This window comes from Cuculus canorus, chromosome Z, assembly GCF_017976375.1.
Source record: "Cuculus canorus isolate bCucCan1 chromosome Z, bCucCan1.pri, whole genome shotgun sequence".
In the NCBI taxonomy this organism is placed as follows: Eukaryota; Metazoa; Chordata; class Aves; order Cuculiformes; family Cuculidae; genus Cuculus; species Cuculus canorus.
In genome coordinates this window covers 25,631,636-25,656,679 of record NC_071441.1, presented here as the reverse complement: position 1 = coordinate 25,656,679, position 25,044 = coordinate 25,631,636, and the positions used below count along the sequence as shown (strand labels likewise).

Genomic DNA, 25,044 nt, shown 5'->3' with positions numbered 1-25,044 from the left:
TGCCAGACTGAGTCTAATTAAAAAAAAAAATCCTTGTTAGCCATGTGATCCTTTTTTTAAAAATACTACTTTCCTAAGTAATATTTCTTTCTTAATTTTACTCACTTGTCCAACAGTTTCGCTTTGCATATGAAATTATTTTGCATCCTGCATACTACTTTACTCCGTTAGCACACTCAGGATGCCAGTATGACAGCAGGTAGACTTTGATTGCCAGACCAGAGCTATCAAGAGAGAGAGAACAGCCTCTGAGAAATTAGCACTATGCTCATTAGTATCAGTGATTATAAACACACTAACACTGGTGCACAATACAGTATCTGGTTTAAAGGTTGCCACAGAACAATATTGAGGTGTCATTCTTCAAGGTTCAAGGTCTAATGCTAGAAGTCATAATTAAAATATTGATTTAAATCTACCAGTTACCTTTTTCTAAGATAAACTTTAAAAATGCCTTTGGAGATTTTTTTTGTTGTTGTTCATAGTCAAGATTAGATCATTGTTGAACTGTTTAAAGATTAGTTAAATGCTTGTACCAAAAAGTACAATTCAAAGGTGACCTTAAGAATCTGTTTAATAAATGGGAACATATACCTTCATTACATTTTTTAATAAGATTTTAGAGTAAGGTCCATGTCGGATACAGTAGCTGAGATGCATTCAATTTACTGCAATATTTGATTTAGCTGTCAATTTATCATTAGTTTGAGTGTAGTAATAAGATGTTTGGCAAATAATAGTTTCTTTTCAGTTCATATCTATCTCTGTAGGGATGCTAAGAAGTCATCAACTGTATTTGTAATATGTAACTGCTGCTTCTGCAGAAGATACTGTAAAAACTCTCATTAACTTTTTTTTTGTGAAATAGAATGATTGCTCTGACATTGACTTGAACATTAGTTGTGCGTTTTTTGACAGATAAGATTTTCCAGCTGAGGAAGGGTATCGTGTGGAAGCTAGCAGGACTTTTATACATGATGTGTGAAGGCTGTGGGATTTCCCCCAACTCTCTTAAGTAACAAAGGGTCCAGTCAGTTCTACAAGGTAACATCTGTTGCCAACTACTGAGTGCTCTCAGTTTAGACTCTCTGATGTTCGGAGTTCAGCATTTTGCAGCAGAAGTGGTTTTATCTAATGTAATACAAGTGTACAACGTCTGCAAAACCATAGGGGGTAGCTGCTGAACAGGAAAAGAGACCCAGAGCTTTTGATTAGGGGCCCAAGGTAAGAAAGGGATCACTGCCAAATTGTGCTGCAACCTGCTTAGAGGAAGAAAGATGTTACCTGTTTAAAATCTTGTAAGAAAACAAATAAACACAGATCTTGCCTTGTCATTTCTGTATTTCCAGTAACAAAGAATACAAGAAGACTTAAACTAAGAAAAGTGACAGTGGTTAACGAAGATCACTCTCTGCACTCCTGATTTAAGAAGGAGGAATTTGTTGAGCCTAGTAGACAAAGAGTAATAATCAACTGAACTTATTCTGAGAAGTGCCAGGATCTTTGAACCACAGAAAGGATTGAAGGATGTGGCAAAAATCACATGAAACATTCCACACTGCTGTCGTCTGCTGTTGCTTGGTGAACTGTGAAGAACTGTGTATTCAGGCTGCTTTATACTTTATCGCCAATCACCTTTTTGGACTTGAAAGTGATATTTTCTTATCAGCTGTCAGGTGGATTCATTTGCATGTGTTCTGTAATTATGCATCAGCAAAATCTGTTCTCTGCTTTACATTTAAAAATAAGCACAGTGGTAAATAAAATTGATTTCATTTGTTTTGACCCTTCAGTTTTAATCACTTAGGTCCACATAAGTGGAAATTGGAATTGATGTAATACAAGGGTTAGGGTAAACCTCTGTACATAACTATATGAAAATGAGCCTCTAAAGATATTTTCATTGTTGATGAAAAGGGGAAAAAACTTATTTATAATAAGGCCTTATGTTGTGTACATATATTGTCTTTGAAATATTTTTTATTTTAGTTTATTTCTTGTAAGAGAGAAATATAATTTATTTACTAAATATTACTGTAAACTGTAGTTTTATTGATGGATAAAATATTTTCTTCTCAGAACTATTACAGCTGTCAACCTGTTCTTGATCTGCACAAGACTTAGTGTTCTGGTATTTCTCTGCCTTCATTAGACGGTCTTGAGAGTCATCTCAAGAGATATGACAGTCACTCTATAACACGGCATCTGTCTTTATCTTCTACCAGCTCTGTGATGAAGATGAATTAGAGCAGAAAAGGCAAAGGAACACGTTCAATAGGCCTTGCTTCATAAAAGCATTTTATTCTTTTCTGTATGGGTAATCTTTTTAAGAGAGCTGTAGAAACTGTCTGGTTTCCTTAATTTCCCTAGCAGCAGAGAGATAATCCCAAACACTAGTGACCACTAATCCAAGATTTCATGCTTTGATGTGGTGGTGTATTTAAAAACTACACAGCTGTCACTTTGAAAGTTTGTGGAAGTTACTGGTAATAAAATTTCTTCTACGAGTAAGTGTAACAAGCCTGCTGGATTGGCAAAACCAGAATTAGGCACTTCAATTCCTAGAATTATGCTTTGTGCCTCTGAAGAATTTTTTATTTAAAGTTTTGGTGTGCTTTTGGCTTTGTTTTTTTTTTTTTTACTTTGGTGTAATCCTATAATCCTGACAAGAAAAATGGTATTTTCCTTTAATTACGCACCAAATACAGAAATGGAAAGGTTGTTTTGTTTTGTTTTGTTTTTCTTTAAGTATGTGGAGTCTCTGGCTTAACTTAGAGCCTGTGACTCAGAATTACATATCTCCAGGTTTTAAAATTAGATTGCTTAATCTCAGCAAAAGAACTCTTCTACAGCATTCCTCTTTGAAATGCAAGAGACAAGTCTGCATGCCCTGTGAGCAAAACCACTTTGTACACTTGTGTGAATGTCCTTCACATATATATCACTTTTTTCCCAGTTACCTAGCAAACTGTACTGTCTGAATCATTTGTCCTTAGGAAGATCCCAGAGGACACAACTTAACTGCAAGAATTCTGTCCAAAACAGAATGTCTGTACTAAATGATTCAGAGACTAAGCCATCCTTTGCGTACCATTGCTTTAACACAGTAATTTATAACTGAAAACAGTCATTTAATATTTGGAAAAGGAAATCCTGTATTGACTGTGGGGTCTACCGGGAAAACAATCTCCAAAGCTTGTGCACTTACAGCCTTTTGGGGGGTGTGGGGTTGGGGGTATTGAATACATGGTTCCACTGAGAGAGAAGAGGGATTACAGCTAAGCAATGTTAATGATCAACAACTTGGAGCCCATTTCTTTCTCTAATACATGAAATGGTATAAAGCTTCAAACATGGAAGACTACAGGAGCTTGTAAGGATGTGTATGCTTCATGCCTAAGTATTTCATTTCTCTTCATCTTGTGCTGGTGTTTTGGATTGGTAGCACTTTGATTAAAATGTAATGACTATTAAACATATCAATAAAGCTGATTAGGCAGTGCATGTCAAGTAAAAATGAAATATATACAGAAGATGTAATCAACTCCCTGGGGTATTAAAGCAATGTATTGGTCTATTTCTCCAGGTCTAAACAGATGGAATTCACCACAGGGAACAAAATTTGAAGAATTAGGTCACAGACGGACTATCCATGTGCAGTGGTATCTGAATAATCTAGCCATGTGAGCTGCCCAGAGGGAAAAGCATAGCTTGATGCCTGCTTAGAGAAGGGTAGAAAATAACTCCAAATTTGTATATCTGACCTGATGACTTAATCATATGGCATTCACAGGATGAGTTTTGCCTTTGATGGTAGCATATAATAGTTGTCCTCAATCAAAAAAAAAAAAAAAAAAAAAATAAAATCATGTCTTTTTGTATTAGAATTCAATGGTGTGAAAATATTCACTCCTTTCCCAGGATCTGTTTTCTTGTTAACTTTGCTTATACTTCACACAATTTAGTTTCATACAGCTCAATGCTATTCTCCCAAACCCTGATTGCTAGACAATGATAAAAGGATTAGTCAGTAGTGCACTCCACCTAATCTTTGTTGAAGCTACTAGCCAAGCCATTTCCAGTGGTGCAAGCATTTGCTTGCAACGAGAAAGATCTCTGCCCTTTTCAAACTGAAGGCATGGGGCGTGATCCAGCAGCTGGTTTGCATCTGAAATTGCTTCGCAGTTACTTTACACCAAACTAAAGAGATATTGATACCAGAGTGCTGTGGTATGAACAGGATTAACCTAAGGGACAAAGATCAAGATAAAAAAACATGAAGAAGTCATTGTTAAAACTGCTAACCCGTAAGTGAGGCCATTTTTGAAGTTGTATGAGTGATCCTTACTGGTAGGATGAGCAATCTGATTTAGCGGAAGGTGTCCCTGCACATGGCAGGGAGGTTGGAATTAAATGGTCCTTAAGGTCCCTTCCGACCCAAAACATTCTGTGATTCTATGGTAGCAGTGTCCTGTAAACTTTAATAACTTGAACGTTGTTGACAAGTTTCTAAAAGCTTTGGTAAGTTAGATTGCTAATACCAGAAAAAATATTTAATCTACACTAATTCATTGATTTGTTGTTAACTGAGAAACAAGAAATGAACATTTCCTATTGATACTTGCATATGACCTTGGATGATTAGAGAAAAATCACTATAGAACTACTTGTATAATACCAGAAAATATCTTCTGACACTTTTTTTATAGGAATGGCAAGGTATGTAAACAAGCACCATCTTTTACTAGCTCAAATGCTACATAAAAGAACACGCATTCCTACATTCTTCCAGCTGCTTTTGCCTCTCCTGTTTGCCTTTCAAATGTGTTCTACAGTCTGATAAAAGTTATTTCTCTCTACAGGCCTTATCTCAGTATGTAGACCTGATTATAGCTGAAAAAAAACATGACTAGTTGTTTCCAAAAGTGATAAGAATGTGGGCTGGTCTTCAAGGAGCTAGACAGTATCTTGTATTTGCTTTATATATAAAAAATTCCTTCACAAAAGGCAACAAGAACACAGACTCCTACAAGGATACAAGCACACGGGACTGCTGGAAAGACAATAAAGACTGACTAAGCTAGATAATACTGTTTGGTACAGAGAACGCTTGACTACAACAGCCGTCAAAAGTCTCAATGAAAATTAACTGACTTGAATTGCCTGGGCTTTTACCCCTCGTGACAGAAAATAATTTCAGCCTAAAGAGAAAAATTATATAAATCTTGGTGAGAAACTTGACAACTTGACAAACAGCATTGCAAAATGGCAGCTCCTTACTTGAATGAGTTTTAGAAATGTAAAAATTGCATACATGGTGATCAATGGTGACCTTCACAACACTTGTATGTTTTACATATTTATTATTTTACTTGCAACTCTTGCATCTTGCAGTCCTGTCCTGTGGAAGGATCTGAAATGAAATTTGCCTATTTTCCCACATAAAATTTTTTTTAAGAAGCTTTTTTATCAGAATTATTTCTTATCTTTCATCTTCCTGATAAGCCTAGCAGTATTTTTTCTGTTTAAGTAACAATAAAAAGATGTCCAGCAGAGACTTTTGACATCCTCACATATCATTAGTAATACGATATCACCCGCATTTAAATAAATCAGTGTGTACTTGGACAGTGACCGAAATATATCCCCTCCTCTTTCTTCACTGCTTTTTTAAGCATAGCATCAGAGGCTTTTTCAAATATATTTCAGCTGTGATAAATGACATACTTTATTTCCCCTTTACTGGCTCAGAGTAACATTTTACCTGCAGGAAGCAATGGATCAGTATACTTGCTGTCACAGAAAATATTGTCGTAGGATAGGTTCCTGAGTGAATGCTATGTTCTGTAATAATGTATAGAATCATACCTTTCCATGGACCTGGGTATTCACACACTCAGTATTCTTCCTGGACAAACAAGTGACTGTCATCTGAAGTAGTCCATATTAGCAAATCACATTAGTGCAGTTACCTAGAATTAATAAACTGCAATGAAAAGGACTTGAAATCTCAACAACTTTTTTGAGTGAGTTACAGATACTCCAGTTTTAGGACGCAAATCTGTGTCCAGCTGGCCTGTAGCCAAGTCTGAAGGCAAGGTACTAGTCCTGGTCTTAGTCCCATTGCTCCCTCTCTGTACTGCCAGCATGCCATACAGGTCTTGTCCTAAATTGTCACGATGGGAGGAATGCCTCTCTGTTAGTGTTTAAGCCCAGAGAAGCTGTGGATATTGTATTCTGAAATGTGCCAGAGAAGAGGACAGGAACTGTAGAAAGGCATAACTGCAGGAAGTGGATTCTTACCGTGCAGCTTAGGAAATAACAGTGGTTGCAACACATTTTCAACTTCTTTTGCTTTGTAGCTCAGGATGCTGAAATCAGACTGCTGTCAGCACCTGTGGTTTGTAGGACCTCACTGCGTGTTAAAATCACTAGTCCTTGTGAGGTACAAATCAACAGAAACTTTCCTTTGCCCCGCATGCTTGCTTTATTTATTTTTTTTTCCCTTTTAAAGCAAGCATTCCTTGTAATTTCTGCCTCTCCAGTGATGCCGTGAAAAGCCAGACTCAATAATCAATGCCAATTGGATTATTAAGTAAGGTATTCTTCAATGTGATGTCAGGTTTGGAGGGGATAGCTCCACCTAATGTGCGTGCAACTTCCAGTACAATTCACAAAGGCTATATACAGCCAAAGCATACATATCCACCACTTTTCCTGGAACAGGTGTGTCTATTACAATCAGTTTCCGGAATTTATTTACATAAGTTTCCTCCCTTTGGCGCATGCGCTTTGCCCTTTGGGGGTCTTCTTCAGTGGTCTCTGGATGGAGGCCACAGATCTTCCTCACAGTTGAACTTTTCAACTCACCTTCTTGTGCTTGGTCTTACACTCCTTGGGCACCTCTTCAAGGTTGCTTCTGGCCCTAGCTGGTTCTTCTTTCTCTTATCATTGCGCTAGTTCTTGTTATCTGGCTTAATTGGATACAGTCACATTCTTTCCCATTCTTTCTAACTGCAGCCTTGTTAAAATTCTTTATTTAAGCATAAGTATACAGGCACAGGCTAGCTAAAAGTTATTATTTAAGCTAATCCTACATTTTAGTTCTAAAATCACAAAACTATACATAACTTTCAAATATATAATAGGTTAGCAACTTATAATGAATCGTTTTTACGGAGAAGTGGGCCTGTGCCAACCTCATGAGGTTCAACAAGGCCAAGTGCAAGGTCCTACACCTCGGTCAGGGCAATCCCTGGTTTCAGTACAGGATGGGGGATGACATGCTTGTCAGAGTGTCCCTGCAGAGAAGGACTCGGCGGTCCTGGTTGATGAGAAGCTCAACATGAGCTGGCAAGGTGCGCTCACAGCCCGGGCAGCCAAACGTATTCTAGGCTGCATTGAAAGCAGTGTGCCCAGCAGGGCGAGGGAGGTGATTCTGCCCCTCTATTCCTCTCTTGTGAGACCACATCTGGAATACTGTGTCCAGTTCTGGAATCCTCAACATAAGAAGGATACGGAGCTGTTGGAACAGGTCCAGAAGAGGGCTACAAAGACAATCAGAGGGCTGGAGCACCTTCCATACAAGGACAGGCTGAGGGGGTTGGGGTTGCTCAGCCTGGAGAAGAGAAGGCTCTGAGGAGACTTTGTAGTGACCTTCCAGTACTTGAAGAAGCTACAAGAAAGCTGGGGAGGGACTGTTCACAAAGGGTTGTAGTGCTAGGACTAGGGGAAATGGGCATAAACTGGAGAGGGGCAGATTTAGACTAGATATAAGGAATTTCTTCTGAATGAGGGTGGTGAGGCATAAGCACAAGTTACCCAGGGAAGCTGTGGATGCCTCATACCTGGAGGTGTCCAAGGCCAGGCTGGATGGGCCCTTGGGCAGCCTGATCTAGTGGGATGTCCCTGCCTATGGCAGCGGGGTTGGAACTAGATGATTTTTAAGGTCCTTTCCAACCCAAACTGTTCTATGATTCGGTGATTCTATTATTCCTTCCTTACCGGGACAGTGCCCCCCACGCAGCGGGACGGCGTCGCATGTCCCTGCGGATATTCCCTGGCAAGGGAACAGTAGCGGGGCCAACCCCCACCACACCTCATCGCTCAGAACCCCCGCAACCCTTTGCGGGGCGGAGCGGAACACCGCCCCCTCCCGTTCCGGAGGCGTTTGCTGGGTTAGGGCGCCCCCCCGCCTCCGCGGGGCCGGCGGGGAAATCGCCCGCCGCCTGCCAGGGGCGCCGGGCTGTGCGCGGCGGGGACCGGCGGGGGGCGCTGTGGTTCGCGGCGGCCGCTCCGAGCGGGCTCCTCCTCCCCCTCCGCCCGCCATGTGGCGCCGGGGGGTGGTGGCGGCGCGCGCGGCGCGGCGGAGCGCGGGGGGCCCGGGAGTCGGAGCCGCGCGCCGAGCCGGGGAGGCCGCCGCTCGCCAGGGCCGCACGGTGAGAGGCGAAGGGGGGTGATCCGGGGAGGGGAGGCCTCGGCCGCGATCCGGAGCGGTGCGCGCTCTGCCGTCCTGCTCGGCGGCGCGAGGGGCTCGGGGGCGGCGGGGACAGCACGTCAGCGCCCCGCGGGCGAGCGGAGCTGCGGCGCCTCGGGCTGCCCCGAAGGGTCTTGTGGACTCTGATCCGTGTTGAAGGAAGCATAGAATCACCAGGCTGGAAAAGACCTCTAGGATCATCACCATTCCTTGTCTACCACTAAATCATAACCCAGAGCACCTCGTCTACCCGTCTTCTAAACCCCTCCAGAGATGGTGACTACACCACTTCCCTGGGCAGCTTCTGCCAGTGTCCAATGACCCTTTCTGTGAATAGTTTCTTCCTGATATCCAGTCCGAACCTGCCCTGGCGGAGCTTGAGGTCATTCCCCCTTGTCCTGTCCCCCGTCACTTGGGAGAAGAGGCCTGCACCCTCCTCTCTACTATGCTGAAGGTGAAACAGTGGTTTGTAGATGGTGAGGTGGAATGTCAGCTCCAGCGGGTTAGAAAACAAGGTTAACCACTAACAGAACGACAAAGAACCTTATCTTCTTGTCACCCAGAGCCTTTGGGATTGTGGCTACACCTTAACGACTCTGGGTGGGACTGATCTCATCCCCCTAGATATGCTTTGAGGTTCCAGGAATAAGATATATGTTTGTTACTTCGTGGAAAAACATGAATATGAAAACGCTTCTCTGTATGTAAAGTACTCTGAAATCACTGTTGAGTAGGAGCACCCCGAAGACGAATCCAGGGTCTTTTCCAGCGATGCGTAAATGCCTTAATGGTCAAGTTAAACTGTTAAGCTACAGCTGTAGCTATTAAGCTATAACTATAAACTGTTAAGTTAAACTATTAAGTTTCTTTGTTTCAAAGGGTACTGTGAGAATTAATTGATAAGTTTTGCTGCAGCTGGTTTCTATGTTTGATTATCTTGTTATACAAATCTGTCTTATATCAAGAGGTCATATGCAGACAATCTCCAGACAAGAATAAATAACCTTAGAGAATAAAAACTCTTTTACAGTTGCAAGAATTTATTGATATGCTTAGTTGTCTTGTAAGATGTATCTCTTTTAGGTCAGGAGATATCCTCCCTTGGGGCTGCGAGAATTTATTGATATGCTTAACTGTCTTGTAAAATATAGCTGGTTTAGGTCAGGAGATAACCTGGAGGAAGTCTCCGGACAGGGTTGGATAACCTAAAAAAATAAACATTCTTTGAGGACTTACATGGTTCTTTGTCTAAAACTAGTATTTATACCTACTGCTTTTGTGAGATGGAATGCCTTTTTTAGAAGGGCACCGAATTCAGTGCTGAATTGTAAACTAAAAGTATTATTGTCTTTGCTTCGAAGACTTTGTCCTTTTCAATATTTTACCAGTGGATGAGTGTTTCTCACAGTATGATTGAAAACAGGTAGGCATCAATTTGTGTTTTGCCAGCCTGTATTGCTGGAATGATACAAGGAGTTTGCTCTTCTCTATCATTTTGTGTCTGTGTTGTGGCTGTGGACTAGTAGACCAGTTCATCTGTAATGCCTCAGGACAGGTGTCAAACCACATGGAGAGAGATGGCTTTTTGTTTTGCTTTGTGTGTGCTTGAAGAGGGGCTGTCATAGTTCTTTTTTAAATGTCATTTGCTTTTCAGCTCGTTGTTATTTTTCAAAACCTCGTGGAAGTACATAAAAAGCAGTTAAGAATGCTGTCTTGCCATACATCCAAAAATACATACCTCCACAGTCCAGGTTAAGAAGAAAATGTCAAGCATGCTGTCTTTCTTTCTTGGTGGACTGTGTAAGTGCTTCTGCTGGTGCATTAGACTAGGGGATTAGAAGTGAAACAGCTTGTTTTACAGGAGAGATCTGAAATGTGAAGTGTGATGATAGCTCTTCTGTAAGTAAGGAGGATTCAGGGCTTCTCTTTATTTCAGTTGAGTATACTCATGGCTTCTAACAGAGGGACACAAGCTGTTGATAATGAAGCATCTGAGTAGTGGACACTTGTGAAAGTCTTGGCCTAAGCCCGTTTTCTGAAATTCCTCAGTAATTCTATGGTAAAGCAATAGAAAACAGATCTTCTCTTTTGTAGTTCCATATTCAATCAGTAAGATTCTTTTTTTCCTATTAATTTGTATCAGAAGACAAGAAAATTATAGATTACCTTGGTCAACCAAGGACTGAAGCTGCATAATTCTTTGCATATTACCTCTGTACAGAATATTAATATTTTACCAGGGGTGGAGAGGGTGGAAAGGTCTTCAAGGATCTTTTTAATTTATGTGACAAATATGTAATTTATAATTCTTAGATTTTAACATTTAATTCCATTTTACTTAGGCTTACTTTCAACAGCAATTGAAATATGCTTCAGAGGTGAAGAGCAAGACTGTTCGCTTTGTGGATTTAAGAAATGCAAGAACTCTGAGTGACACCAGGTAAATTTTATTTTTAGATATTCATATGGAAGTATTGTCTCTGCATTTAAAAACAACTCCAGATGTGGTGAGACTATGAAACCAATGCAATGTTGATATGACGATGTAAAGGACAAGTATAGTTTTAGTGAAAAGCATTTTGGGTGAATTTGGGAAGTCATTTAGGAATAGTTAATGTACCTAAACAGAGACATCTGGCCCTATTTCGCATATGTCAGGATACATGAAATTTCTGCCTTGCACTGAGAGGATGTGACACGGCGCCTGCAACAGACCCCTTCCTTTCTGATGCAGCAGTTGGAGGCCCAGTGAAGAATTGTCCACGTCTGAAGTGGCTTTTACCATTAAGAACCCGAACTGCACCCCAAACCACTACAAGTCCTGCCTAATCTTAGGGCCTTCTGTTGTCCACGCCCCTTTTTCTCTGGCATCGCTCACACAAGTGTCATAGAGTGTATTTCAGTAACTGTCTAGCAGGAAACTTTAAAGAACATATGTTCAATATCATTAACTGGAAGCTACTGAGTCACCATAGTTCCTAGTAACTGTTGTATTGCCATACCCACGAGCAAAATCTGAAATGGTTTCACTGAACTGTCTGTTGCTAGGGATGCCCACCTACACACTTGGTTAAAAATAGATGCTGATATGGATGCAAAAAACGTAATGTGATTTAATTACATTTGATTAATTAAACAGATTTAGGCTTTATTTCCACTAGCTTTTTCTTCTTATTTGAAGAGGATAATAGACAGGCTTAGACTTTCAGCCTAGAGAAGAGAAGGCTTCAGGGAGACCTTGTAGCAGCCATCAAATACTTGAAGGAGACCTACAGAAAAGATAGGGAGGGACTCTTTATCAGGGAGTGTAGCGATAGGACAAGGGATAACGGTTTTAAGCTGAAAGAGGGGAGATTTAGATTAGATATTAGGAAGAAATTTTTTTCCTGTGAGGATGGTGAGGCATTGGGACAGGTTTCCCAGAAAAGTCATGGATGCCCCATCACTGGAGGTGTTCAAGACCAAGTTGGATGAGGCTTTGAGCAATTTGATCTAATGGGCGATGTCCTTGCCATGGCCGGATGGTCTTTTAAGGTCCCTTCCAACCCGAACCATTCTCTGATGGATCTATGAAGTGCTGTAAACCTTATGTAATGGCTACAACGGTGCTTTAAGACTCTCTGAAAACGGTAATTTTATGTATTAGTTCACAAGTACAGTTTAAATAATACGTAATTACTAGGTTGCATTGATAATTCCAAATGAATTCTAGTCAGATGCTATATGTAGATATGGTATGTGTTAGTGATGTTGCTAACTGCTTATAGTGACAGCGCATTTCTTAGAGTCAAATGACATGCTTCTAAACTGGAGGTTCTTGTATCTGTTCATAGAGTTCAAAACTAGGTAATTCTTGCAAAAAGTCCTTCTATGAAAATGCCTTATTTTGAAGTCTTAACTCTGTCCTCCTAGTACAGAAGAATCGTCCTAGTACAGTCTGTCTAAGGAAGGAAGTATATGTTTCTCAATTAGAGATCTCTACTACCAACATTTCAAAATTCCACTTCCATTTATAAGGAGGATTGTTGCCTGCATTACCTTAAGAAGAATGACTGGTTTTATTTAAACATTTCATGCTACTGTTTCCTACAAGGTCATGGTCTTGTTATGTTTTTATTTTAGGGAAAATATCATCGCGCGTGTTTTTTTCTCCTAATTATGGGTTTGTATGTTGTTTGTAGCCCTTTAGATGAAACCACTTATGAAAAATTGGCTGAAGAAACACTGGACTCCTTAGCAGATTTCTTTGAGGACCTGACAGATAAGCCTTTTACCCCAGAAGATTACGATGTTTCTCTAGGGGTAAGTTTTAAACTTTCTGTTATCACTGTGATTATTGTAGATTTTTTTCCTCCTATGAAGGAGAATTTTAAATTAGTCACCTTGGTGCCAACACTTAAAATACAATGAGTTTTTTTTACAGCTTTATCATTAAAATAAATTCTCGCTTATACTGAGTGGAGCAACTGATCTGGTAAAAAATAACACATGCTGTTCTGTGAATATTTGAAGTGTTTAGGTAATAGAGAAAGACCTAATGTAGAATAATAAAGGAGCACAAGGGGAGACAGAAAATGGTTTCTAATTTCACAGTAGCCTACAAATTTTTCTAAGCACCCATACACCTCTGGCATTAGCAGTAACTTCCCTTACAGTAAATACTAGGACAGGCTTACAGGGCAAAGTACACGTAGATCACATGTAACTGGTAGAACAGTTTCTTCGATTGCGCTGAATACTGAGAAGCAGCATTTGCCTTGCCCAGTACATTTGTCCTGGCTTTACTGATGATTTAGCCTGTGGTGGAGAGAAGCAACAGGATACAATGTTTGGAAAAGTCTTTTTAAAGTGAGACTAAAAGTATACATGGGGAGAAGGCTTCTGTCACAGGAGACATTGGGTGGCTGCTAGCCTGGTAATTTGAGCCTTTATTTTGAGTCAGCTACTCAGATTCTTTTACAGGAGTGACAGACTCATATTACAAAATGTCTATTCTATTTTTATACGGAATTTATTAATTTCATATACAATTTCAGAAGTGGTTTGTATGTTACAGCCCTCTACATAACTTGGAGGAGGACAAAGTTTCTCCTAACATTGTAACACAGGTCTTTCACTACTGCATATTTTTGAGGTCACATACTTGCTGCTTCCTCTTCATGTCTTGCCACAGGGAGGATCCTTTCTACTAGCCTGGTCAATTAAGGTCTTATACTCAGGGTCATTGAAGCACATGGTTTGGGTTGCACTGTGGGGGAAAAAAAAACAAGCAACAACTCAAACACCTGTGTTTTCAAACTTAAATCCTGTGTAACTTTCTCATCATAATGTTCACTCTTCATTTGTTATATTTAGGGTAGAAATTAATGTATTTTTATTAGGATTCTGATATGCCTTTAGCAAATACTATTTGTTGCTTTCAATTAAGTATATGGAATCAGTGAATGGTTTGGGTTGGAAGGGACCATGAAGGTCATCTAGCCCAACCCCCTAGCAGTGAGCTGGGACATCAAGTCACTTAGGTTGCTCAGAACCCCATCCAACCTGACCTTGAATGTTTCGAAGGCTGGGCACCTAGCACCTCGCTGCGCAACATATTTGTGTTTCACCACCCTCAACGTAAAAAATTCTTCCTAGTATCTAGTCTAAACCTCTTCTCATTTAGTTTAAAACCATTACCCCATGTCCCATTGCTACAGGCCCTGCTAAAAAGTTTTTCCTCATCTGTCATATAAGCCCCCTTTAAGTATTGAAAGGCCACAATTAGGTCTCCTCAGAGTCTTCTCTTCCCCAAGCTGAACAACTCCAATTCTCTCAGCCTCTCTTCAGAGGGAGGTGTTCCAGGCTTTTGATCATTTATGTGGCCCTCCTGTGGACCTGCTTTAACGGCTCCATGTCTCTCTTATGCTGTAAGCTCCAGAGCTGAACGCAGTATTCCAAGGTGTGGTCTCACCAGAGCAGAGTAGGGGGGCAAAATCGGACAGCATCCCAGGATACCCGACCCTGCTTCCACTGCCTGGGCGTTTCCTTCTTGCCCTATAGTTCCAGCCACACGTCATGCCGGTCTCCTGCCTTTCTTGCCAGACTTCTTGCACCTGAGCATAAAGAGATCTTACATTCTATGAAAAGCATCCTTAAAGACCTGCCAGTTCTGCTCTGCTCCCTTGTCCCTGAGGGCAGTTTTTCAGAGAGCCCTATCGACTAACTCCTGGAAGAGCTGGAATTTTACTTTCCTGAAATTCATGGTCCTGACTTTATGCTAAGCCCATATCCCTCGTGACTGCAAACTCCAGTAGTGTGTGACTACTATATCCCAGGCAGCCTCCAGTCTTGATGTCCTCAGTTAGCTTACATGCATTGGTGATCACCAGGTCAAGTATTGCATCTCCCCTGATAGGGTTGTCTATTACTTGGCTTAAAAAGTTGTCTTTATGTCTTTAAAAGTTGTCTTTAATAGTAATTAATGTTAGAGCTAATTATTTTTCTGGTGAAAAGGAAAGAATTGTTTAACTATTACTATTCAGCATGTTCTAGCATATCAGCACCTACTAGCCTAATTTAAAAAGTTTAGCAAAAAGATTGTAATTCACATCTAACAGTCCCAGACACTTCATTATGTGAAGACAGTTAGCTATCTTCTGTGAGAACTGTCTCCAGTCACTGTGGAGTAGGTTGTGTTTGACACTGACTCACTGTGAGGCTCAAAAGGAATTATTTTCACATCTCTTCATTTTTACTGGTACTCCTTTCTGCATAGGTGGCACACATGATAAAGGTCTGTTATGCCAGTGAGTCGTTACAAACTTGATTTCTTCATGCAATTTACATCTTTGTGTTCAGGGGAAAAAAATCTCTTTTGAAGAATATTCTTGTTACCAGCACCTAACAAACATTCATCCAGTAGTACAACACACATACAATGGTATTCCTTAAAATATGGTAAAACTATTTTGCATTTCAAGTTCTTAAAAACTCAGGTTGTATTTTCTAGTATTTCAAAAGTATTGCAAAATATAAGGGAGAATGTTTTAAACACAGTGTTAGAAGTTAAAACTGTTATTTAGTGGCAGAGCAACAACACTTTCCAACAGCTGATACACAATGTAAGCAATAATATAAATTTTTGGTTAACTCCTTGGAAACCTATTCACTTACAGTGTTTCTGTAGTATACAGTGTAACATCTTGCTTAATACTTAATATGGCAGTAAAGAGGAGGTAGAAGGGTAGTGAAGCCTTTGTATCCTGTTCAGACCTAATCACCCCAGCCTGCTCATATAGCCTTGTCATGCTATAGGGCAAGATGTATTTGAGAAACTGTAGGTTAAATATGACTAACCTCTTACCTGAGCCATCAAAGTGTATTCTAAGAAGATACCCTTTTCAGTTAGCATAATTCAAATAATCCAAGCAGTATTGTTCTTTTACTTTTAAAGTTAGGACAAAAATACTTATTGTCAAAATTGCAACTGCTTTCCAAATGCACTTGTGAAAATATAAATCAGTAAGAAATGTGAGTACAGAAGACAAAATAAACTTTCCACTAGTTCCAAAGCTGGCATAACTAAAACAAACCAGACCTTAGAGAGTTTAGAAGTGGAACATTTTTGAGGTATGATCCAGGATCTAAGCATGCCATCGAATTATTGGAGAAAGAATTGTGTTTATTCCCTGTGAAACTGTTAAGAGTTACTTAAGAAAAGTTAGGTAAAATTGCATGGATCAAGAAATCTAGCAATGCCAGACACATACAGCTTCTTGATTTGAGCCACACCAGTTCTGCATTGCTCATAAATAGAAAAAGTTGTTATTGAATGATGTTTAGTCGTTGCAAAATGAACTAGCATTCCTTTCAAGATGACAGGTCAGAGCTCAAGAGTATTATTTAAGTAATGCTATTGTGAATATTGTAAACACGGTAAATCGAACTCTAACCAGAATGTTTAAAGTCTAGATCAGACTGAAAGATAGGCAGATTGTTAACACAAGTTTTTGATACCTAGTACTCATTCTTCCAAGCTATTATTGTTTGGGAAATAGCTGGGGATGTGATACAGATGTGTGAATTTCTGTTTATCTACTGCAAGTCTTGTCAAGTAACAGAATGCAAAGTTTTAACTTCTCGCTTATTTTCTTTGTGTTTCTTTTAAGAGTGGAGTTCTAACAGTTAAATTAGGTGGAGACATGGGAACATATGTAATCAATAAGCAAACACCAAACCGGCAGATTTGGCTGTCCTCACCCACTAGGTAAGTTATGTGTGAGTTAGTCATGTAATGCCTGCAGTCCGGAGGGACATGTACTTCCCTCCATAGCACAACATGGACTATGTAATATCCTTTTTTAAAGTAACCCTTTTCCTCAGTAACCTCCAAACCTCATAGAACCTAAATGTTTGATAATAATTTGTTGCAGAGGTTTGAGGTACAGCGCAGTATATTGACGTACCTAAATTAATCCTGGAAATGTGTAATACGGGATTTTCACAGCCAGTTCCAGTCCAAAGCTAATGTCTACAGGAATATAGCCTACTCATAGAAAAAACAGCCATGATTTAAAACAAAACAAAACAAAACCAACAAACAAAAGCTTCTGTTGGAAAAAGATTGGTGATGTTATTGTCTAAACATCCCTTTGTATTTAAACAGGGTGGCTCCTTTCCCTTTAAGCTAGTGGGATTTCCTGCTTTGCCTCCCACTGGTTGTTTTTGTCAAGGATCTGTACTTTATGGGAGCCTTGGTTAGCTGTTCTGTCTGCCTTCTTTAATGTTGTGTTTTGATTCATTCCAGGTTTTCTGTTTGGTTTCAGCAGGGAGAGCAGCCAGATATGTGGGAAAATATTGCAGCTGTCTCCCCCCAAAACCTTGTAATTTCTGCCACTGTCCTGGGGAGAGAACTGAGGGAGTTGGTCAGCATTACTGGTGAAGGAACCACATAGCTGGAAAGTATGAGCACTCCCAGTAACTGCAGGCATACCTCTTGAACTTTTTTTTTAGAAAGAATGTTTTGATTGGAAAACCAGGAATGGTTTTGCAGTAGAAGAATTCTGTAATTAGGTTTGTGTCCAGCAGGGGGGGTGGGAGGTTGGGGTGGAAATAGGAGAAAGCACAAAGGAATTTAAGATTATAAGAGAAACAATTTTAATAGACATAAAATTTGCCTAAAGAAAATTCTGACTTTGCTTTCATGTAAATATTTGTACTGGCTGATGCACAGCATCCTAAGTTAGTAATTTTTTTCTACAAACTCCTCTCTTATCCTATCCTTTTATTAATTAAATGACTTCCTTCATGGGTACATAACTTGCTAAGGCACAGGCCTAGCAAGGTAACAAACCTTTTTGTTGAGACAGGTGCAGTCTTTGTGTCAGAATTTATTCATTATATGTATTTTGCAACAAGAATAATTTCTGAACCTTGAGTCTGCTTAGGATGAATATAACATTTTTGTGTCACTGGCGCGAGGGTCTCATCTATTTATGAAAAATAAAATTCAGAGAATTCCTATATGTTTGGAGCAAACTCTAGTTGAGGTAAGGAGTAGATGTTCCAGAATATGGAATCTGTGAAAAAATGTTAAACTTTTCATTGGTTTCGATGGCTCCAGTAGTGAATAAAAATACACAAGAAAAGAGATAAACTTGAAAGTTCTATGATGGTATTTTTAATCATCTGTGATGAAAAATTATTCACTGAGAAACATTAAGTTTTTTACTTCCTTAACCAGTATTACGGTAAACAGTGTTATTTCCTGAAATATGATGCTACACGTTCACTTACTTCCTAACTTCTGAAAAGCAGCTCCAGCTAATACTATACAATCTGGAGTGACACACTTCTTAAGTGCAATATACTAGGAAATGAAAGAAGCAAATGTTACTGCCAGTGACTGCTTGGCATTGAATGTTGTATTTGGGAAATTTGTACAGCAAATATAAAAGCTTGAGTTTTAACAAAATATCCAGAGGAAGACAAATTCTTAAGATGTTAGAGAGACATTTTTGTGAACTTTTTGACCTTTTGTTTGCTGTCATGCATCTGTGCACACCAAAGTGTACTTCAGCTTGTGTTTGTAAATGTACTTAGTTGACAGTTTAAAAAAGGGGGATGAAACATCTCAGCTTTACACAGCTTTTCTTAATTATACCTTAATGTGATACTTTAATTCTTCTGTCTTACTGTTTAAAAATGTATGCAGACTTTCCATGGCAAATATGTTTAGTCTATAACTTTACAGGTATTTTATAGAATTCATAAGATCTTTGCCTAAAATTATTAATATAAATGAAAACAATTACCTTTGCACAGCACTTTGGATATTCAGAGAACTATGGAGGTGTTTCATATACTGATAGTATAACTGATAGTTACTATGCAACATTTCAAAACAGTTCAAATAACGTGTTTCTTTTTTTTGTAGTTGCTGATTAAATGGCCTTTCTTAGCCTGATTTTCATGAATGGCTGCATCCCATTTTGTCATTCTGTAGGTGCAGAACAGTGTAAACATATGCTTGTGCTGCAAAGAGTAGCGAGCAATACATACTAAAATAACTGGAGCACATAATCTCAATTCCAAATAGTTACCAGTTCGTATACAGCAAGTGAGATTTCAGTGACAGTGACTTCGTTTTGTGTTTGCATTTATTGAGTTCCCATAGTCTGTTTAGTGGTGGGAGAGTTCTTCATTTGAATATTGTGAGTAATTCAGGATATTCAAGGTTCAGGTTACTGTTTATGTTTGTAGAGAACCTGCAGATAGTTCTTGTGTATATACAAGATAGTCTGTTTTCTAGTAGGTGTTGTGTGGGGATTGTCTGAGTTCCAAAGCATAAGACTAATGGTTGGTGTGCTTATTCTGGATGACCATTTCATTCCTTTCCCTTTTCTTAGTGTCTCTAGCTGAAGTTAACAGTAGTGAGGACCTTTCTATTGTTCTAATGTTTCAGATGTGGAGAAGTGGATGGACAGAGAGGTCTGGAATGGAACCCAGGTGTTCCAGTTTCTTTCTTAATACTTATTGCGTGCCTGAAAAATCAAGGCAACAACTATATGATAGCACAGAGGAAAACAGTGTTTTAAGTATAAAATTCCCACATGCCTGTGTATTTGCTTTCAGCTCGTAAATTCTTTTGTTGCAAAAGAAAGTGAAAATGTTGATCTGTGTTCTGCCATGCCTAGAATATCAGTATGTGACTGCTGCAAGAACTAATCAAGAGCATTAATTCAGCATTATACAAATATCCCTTCTAATTTTTGTGTGCAAAAAAAAAATTGTATGGATAAGGGAAGAAGGGAGTAAGGGAGGAAACTGGGAAAATTACTGCCAAAAGCAAGAAGGGAAGGAACTTGTGTCTGCTGAGAGTGACTGATGTACCTTGTCACCTTTCAGATCTATCTGTTGGATGGCTTGGCTGTTCCTGACAGATCTGCCTTCTCACTGCCTATTTCCTTTTCCTGGGCACTTTCTGGGGCACATTATAAATACATGTTTCCAGCCACTCCCCATGAATAATCCATACTTACAAAGTGTGTGTTTTGTTTTCTAGTGGGCCGAAGCGTTATGACTGGACTGGACGGAATTGGGTGTATTCTCATGACAGAGTATCCCTTCATGAACTACTATCAAAAGAATTTTCTGCAGCATTAAAAACTAAACTGGACTTGTCCTGCTTAATATATTCTGGGGAAGAAGATACTTGATGGTATTTTACCTCACAGAACTTTAAAAACTTAAACCAGAAGCCAAGCCCTTCCTTGTTTTCTGAAGGACCCGAGCTTAATTGTGTTGTTGTTTTTTATGACATCCCTACGTTGCACCACAAAAATGAAAATAATATATTTATCTCTAGTGCTCAGTCCTTGGGTTTCTGTGTCACTGCTTGAGTCTGTGTCCAGGTGGTTGAAGTCCTCCTTCCTGTCATTGCATTTCTTACTTTCTTACTGCAGACACACATAATGGATTCTTAACTTTCTGTAGGCTTGTTTGGATTTTAGGACTGACCCACATGGTGACATCTGACCAGCACACAAATGCTAAACTTCTTTCAGTGAGATATTCACCCAAAAAAGAAATGCCTGTGAATCGCATTGACATAAGTCATGGCACTGTGAATGCATTGCATTAAAATTTTTGGCTGGTGTGAGTGAATAACACATCACAGTCAAATTGAACACACCATGAACAAAATTACTGTAGCAGGTAGAAAGTTTCCATTGTGTACAATAGGTGTAGTATGAGTTTTTCTCTCAGTATTGTGGAACTTACTCTTTTTTTCCAGATTCTAAATTCTACTTTCTCTGACATTAGGATTTTTTTTTTTGACCTAAACCTTATTTGACCAAAACTACTTAAAGGTCTGTGTGGCCATAAATAATCATATGGAACTGTAAAGGCTGGTATGTGATGTTTAAGCTGTGCAGCAATATGTCTGAAAACACTTCATCCTGTTACTGTGGATTTCTTTCTGTTCCTTTTTGTTTCATAATTTACTGACTTTTTTTTTATTTTCAGTTGAGCAAAGTTAAGATCTCATGGTAGCAAAAATTTGCAGTAAGTTTGTTCTTAAGTAAGTGTGCTTAGATTATCTTTTTTCACTATGATACAACATGCGTCCCCTTAGTGCTATGCCAATAAAGAAACTTCTGCCTTTTTGCTTTTTAGCATTGGCCATGGTGCTTATGCTGATGATGCTGTCTTTTTAAGGCTGTTAAAAAATAAGAATGAAATATAAGTATATACTCTGGATCTTAAACAAAAAAAACTTCAAAAGAAATTGTGATCTGGAAGAACACTTCAACACTTGCACTGTCATAATATTAATACTGATGCATTTTAATTGCCTATGAAATGGAAGCACAAGTTGTTGACTAATTCTTGAGGAAACAGTTATACCATACTCTTGTAAGTTGTTTATCAGTGTATGAAAATATGTTCAGTGCAAACTCTTTTTCTTCTTGGTTCCTCTGATGCTTCTGGTTAATTTGGCATGATTCTCTGGCTAGGTGGAATTATTACAGATGTTATTAATTTTGTCTTTGAAAAACAATAGCTATATAGTGTTGTTGCCCAGTATTTGCATTTAAAGTATAAGCATTGTAACCTGCTGTTTCCTATCATTAGAGAATAACATTTCACTGGAAGCAGCTCTTGATTAATTGTGCACTCTGTTTGCATGTTTTTCAACCAAAATAAAAACCACATCAATTATTTGACATTTCAACTCTGTTGTATGAGGAAATGACTGCTAACTCGTATTAGTACAAGGGTAAAAGATGTTTTTTCTTACAAAGAAAAGCTAAAAAAATAACATCGTTCTACTGTTTTGAATTCAGCATATGGAAAACGATAGTATTTAACTGTGTCTCCTAGTAGTTCAAATAGCTATTTCGACACATTTGTATAGATGTTAATGACTTGATATTTGAATGAAGAATACTTCCTTCAGCTTCTTCCTTTGCGTGATCACATATAGCTTGTGCAATTACTCAAAAAAATATTTTCTTAAGTAATTTGAATGCAGCATATTTGGACGTTAATTTTCCATTCCCTTACATCTCCTGCAAGTGTTTATAAAGTTGCATGTAGAATTATTAATTCATTATGTAAAGATGTGAAAGACTATGAGGATACAGCTAAAGAGGGCAGTTTTGAATTCTTTGTGTTTCTTAAAACACTCACTGGAAAGATTCTGTTCAAAATCTGGCCAGTTGGGGGGATTTTATAAGAGCAGTTTAGCTTTCACATATGATATGCCCTACCCTTCATCCATAATGCTACTGCTATTTTTGTAAACAATTTCCTGGTTTAGGTGTATGAGTAACAAAAGGATTTAATCTAACTGGTGAAGAAATGTGGCATCAGCAAGTTAGAATGAGTTCTATCTCAGTGTACAAAATGAATCATGGGACATGACTAATTTTTTGCTTTAATACTTCCAACTGTTAGCAAGGCCAAGGATTCTGTCAGCCATCATGCTTGTACAGTGGAAGCACGGGGCAAGCTGTGATCCCAATGTCAGGCTTTGCTTCCATACTATTTTTTTACTTCTCTAACTTTATTGAATAAGCATATTGCTCTATTGTTACACACCTGTCATTGCAACAATAGATCCTTGCTTCAGCTGTCTCGAAATAGCTGAAGGAACATCCTCTGATATGCACTGCGGACATTTACTATCAGTAAGAACCATCACATTATTGGCAGAATGTTTCCTATAAGGCAGTTGTTCCATCGTCAGTGAAGGAAAACATGCGGAGTACTTCTGAAGGATGAATATTGGCATTTGTAGCTGTACTGGCTGATCAGACATCAGAGAATTGAGAAGGGGAGTTTGCCCTTTTCACGTATATCAAGATTTTTCACAAATAGCTAATCACTCTTTCTGCAGGTGATGACTGTATTTTTCTGCTTCTGGCCTACAGTTCTAGCATGTCTAACCATGCTAAAATTCACTGTTTCCTGTATGTCAGTGAGTCCTTTGGAAGTCTCAGTTGATTCATGTAGTCAAGATAAGCTTGCAGCAACTGCTCACAGTCTGTATTGCTCACAAAATACTACTTTTGCTTAACTGGAGTTTGTGCCTAAATGGTTATCTGCTGTTTGTTAGTTCATTTTGCTTTCCACTTGTAATAATTATTAAGAAATTTCACCTCTTCCCTGCAAGACTGTCATATGAGAGAAAATTATCCAGTCTTGTTTCCTTAAAAATTCCCCACGTCTTTTAGCAGCTTCAGTAAGTAGGATACAGACCTGCCCTTAATAGGCAGTAGCTGAGTAAGGGACAGGGGATTCATAGGGAGGTTTATGTTTGATTATCATAGAACCCTAGAATGGTTTGGGTTGGAAGGGACCTTAAAGATCATCTAGTTTCAACCCCCCTGCTGTAGGCAGGGACATCCCACTAGATAAGGCTGCCCTAGGCCTCATCCAGCCTGGCCTTGAACACCTCCAGGGACGGGACATCCACAACTTCCCTGGGCAACCTGTTCCAGTGTCTCACCACTCTCATGGTGAAGAAATTCTTCCTAATATCTAGTCTAAACCTGCCCCTCTCCAGTTTATGCCCGTTGGCCCTTGTACTATCACCACAAGCCTTTACAAATAGTCCCTCTCCAGCTTTCCTGTAGCCCCTTTCAGGTACTGAAAGGTTGCTATAAGATCTCCTCTGAGCCTTGTCTTCTCCAGGGTGAACAACCCCAGTTCTCTCAGCCTGTCCTCATACAGCTGGTGCTTCAGCCCTCTGATCATCTTTCTAGACCTCCTCTGGACCCGTCCCAACAGCTCCATATCCTTCTTACATTGAGGATTCCAGAACTGGACACAGCACTCCAGATGAAGTCCCAAAAGAGAGGAATAGAGGGGCAGAATCACTTCCCTCAATCTCCTGGCCATGCTGCTTTTGATGCAGATTATGTTCAGTTTTTGGCTAATGGCTGAACTCTGATTGTGTGAACCAGCTCTGGAATGTGTGGGAGTCCTGGGAAGGAAGGCAGAGGCTTGCCAAAATACCTGGAAGAACATCCAAAACCGAAAAGGAAGCATGGGAGGGGCAAAAGCTATCAGGAAGAGATTAACTTTGCTCAAGGGCTCGATGCTGCTGGCAGGGCAAGGCAAGGAAAGGCTAGGGTCAAAATGCATCATGTTGTGGCCCCTTAGGGGACTGTATCTATTTACTGCACACCAATATTTGTAACTGTAGCTGATCAGACATGTTGCAGTCCATTTTGCAACTGAGATTTTAAAAAAAACGTACTCCTGTGGAGTTATATCCCACTGTCCCAAATAGTCTTTTATGTAAATTGTACCGTTGGCAGTCATAGAACAAAGACAAGACTCATGACCTCTACCGAAGGAGATAGCCAGAGGAGGCTTTTTGCTGGGGGCAGAGTAAACAGAGCTGTAAACAGAGGTTTTTAAACGGTTATTAATTACAAGCTTTTTTTTAAAGTTCACGCTAAGGAAAGACAGACGAGTTTAGATAAGGAAACAACAGGTGTTTAAAACAAGCCATATAACATTGTTTCTGCCCCCTCCAGTTTGTTGAATTGTTTTAAAAGATGTTTGTGCCATGGTAATTGTGCTAAATGATCAGTGATTAATCAATGATTGTTTTTGTAAGCATTGTTAGTTTCCAGATATGGGCTCTTCTGCTATTCACCATTGTTCTCTACTGTTCTTAAAAATAAAAAAAAAAAAAAAAAAAAGAAAAAAAAAACCCAAACCCATAGGAATACATTAAATATGTTACTAGTAGTGCTCCACTGCATGTTAGAACACTTTACCAAGCTTCACAAGGCCACTGCTGCAGAAGTAGCTTCAGAGAAACATAATGCTTAGAGAACAGATGGAGTTTTTAAACATTCATTAAGGAAAGAGACACCCCTCACAGTGTAAACCAAATAATCTGACACATACCTGGAAGTAAGACTGAATTTCCACTCCTCATGCCTTGATTCTGCCTGAATGCAATGTCGTCGCTGAGTCTGCCTGTAGCTGACAGAAAAAGTGAAGTTAGTGAATTTTTTTTTCTTTCTCAGTTTTGCTGTTTGGGTCTTTCCAACTGCGACGGT

General features: G+C 39.3%; 2 protein-coding genes and 1 long non-coding RNA gene across 11 annotated transcripts in view; 2 read left to right on the top strand and 1 right to left on the bottom strand.

The window, feature by feature from the left end:
- The window catches only part of PIP5K1B (phosphatidylinositol-4-phosphate 5-kinase type 1 beta), a 101,310-nt gene extending 97,591 nt beyond the window's left edge, over window positions 1-3,719 (top strand). For all 7 annotated transcript variants that reach the window (XM_054054811.1, XM_054054807.1, XM_054054812.1 and 4 more), the window contains one exon: window positions 1,350-3,719. In XM_054054811.1, the coding sequence (XP_053910786.1) occupies window positions 1,350-1,352 (3 nt within the window). In that variant the 3' untranslated portion in view covers window positions 1,353-3,719. The remainder of the gene's footprint in view (window positions 1-1,349) is intronic.
- A 4,477-nt stretch (window positions 3,720-8,196) lies between these two features.
- Window positions 8,197-21,687, top strand: FXN (frataxin). 2 transcript variants are annotated; one of them, XM_054053604.1, is made up of 6 exons: window positions 8,197-8,438; window positions 10,819-10,916; window positions 12,658-12,778; window positions 16,627-16,724; window positions 17,265-17,419; window positions 20,022-20,161. In XM_054053604.1, the coding sequence occupies exons 1-5, from the start codon at window positions 8,328-8,330 to the stop codon at window positions 17,410-17,412; spliced, it is 576 nt and encodes a 191-aa protein (XP_053909579.1). In that variant the 5' UTR covers window positions 8,197-8,327; the 3' UTR covers window positions 17,413-17,419; window positions 20,022-20,161. The 2 variants fall into 2 exon arrangements, with proteins under 2 accessions (XP_053909579.1, XP_053909578.1); XM_054053603.1 differs by lacking the exon at window positions 17,265-17,419 and having other exon boundaries at window positions 20,022-21,687.
- LOC128850340 (uncharacterized) lies at window positions 12,785-25,025 on the bottom strand. Of its 2 annotated transcripts, XR_008447656.1 has the most exons (4): window positions 24,890-25,025; window positions 14,430-14,571; window positions 13,620-13,724; window positions 12,785-13,273 (listed from the first exon to the last, which is right to left on the bottom strand). It is a non-coding gene; the product is annotated as an uncharacterized LOC128850340 (long non-coding RNA). The 2 variants fall into 2 exon arrangements; XR_008447655.1 differs by having other exon boundaries at window positions 12,785-13,724.
- Window positions 25,026-25,044: the final 19 nt, after the last annotated feature.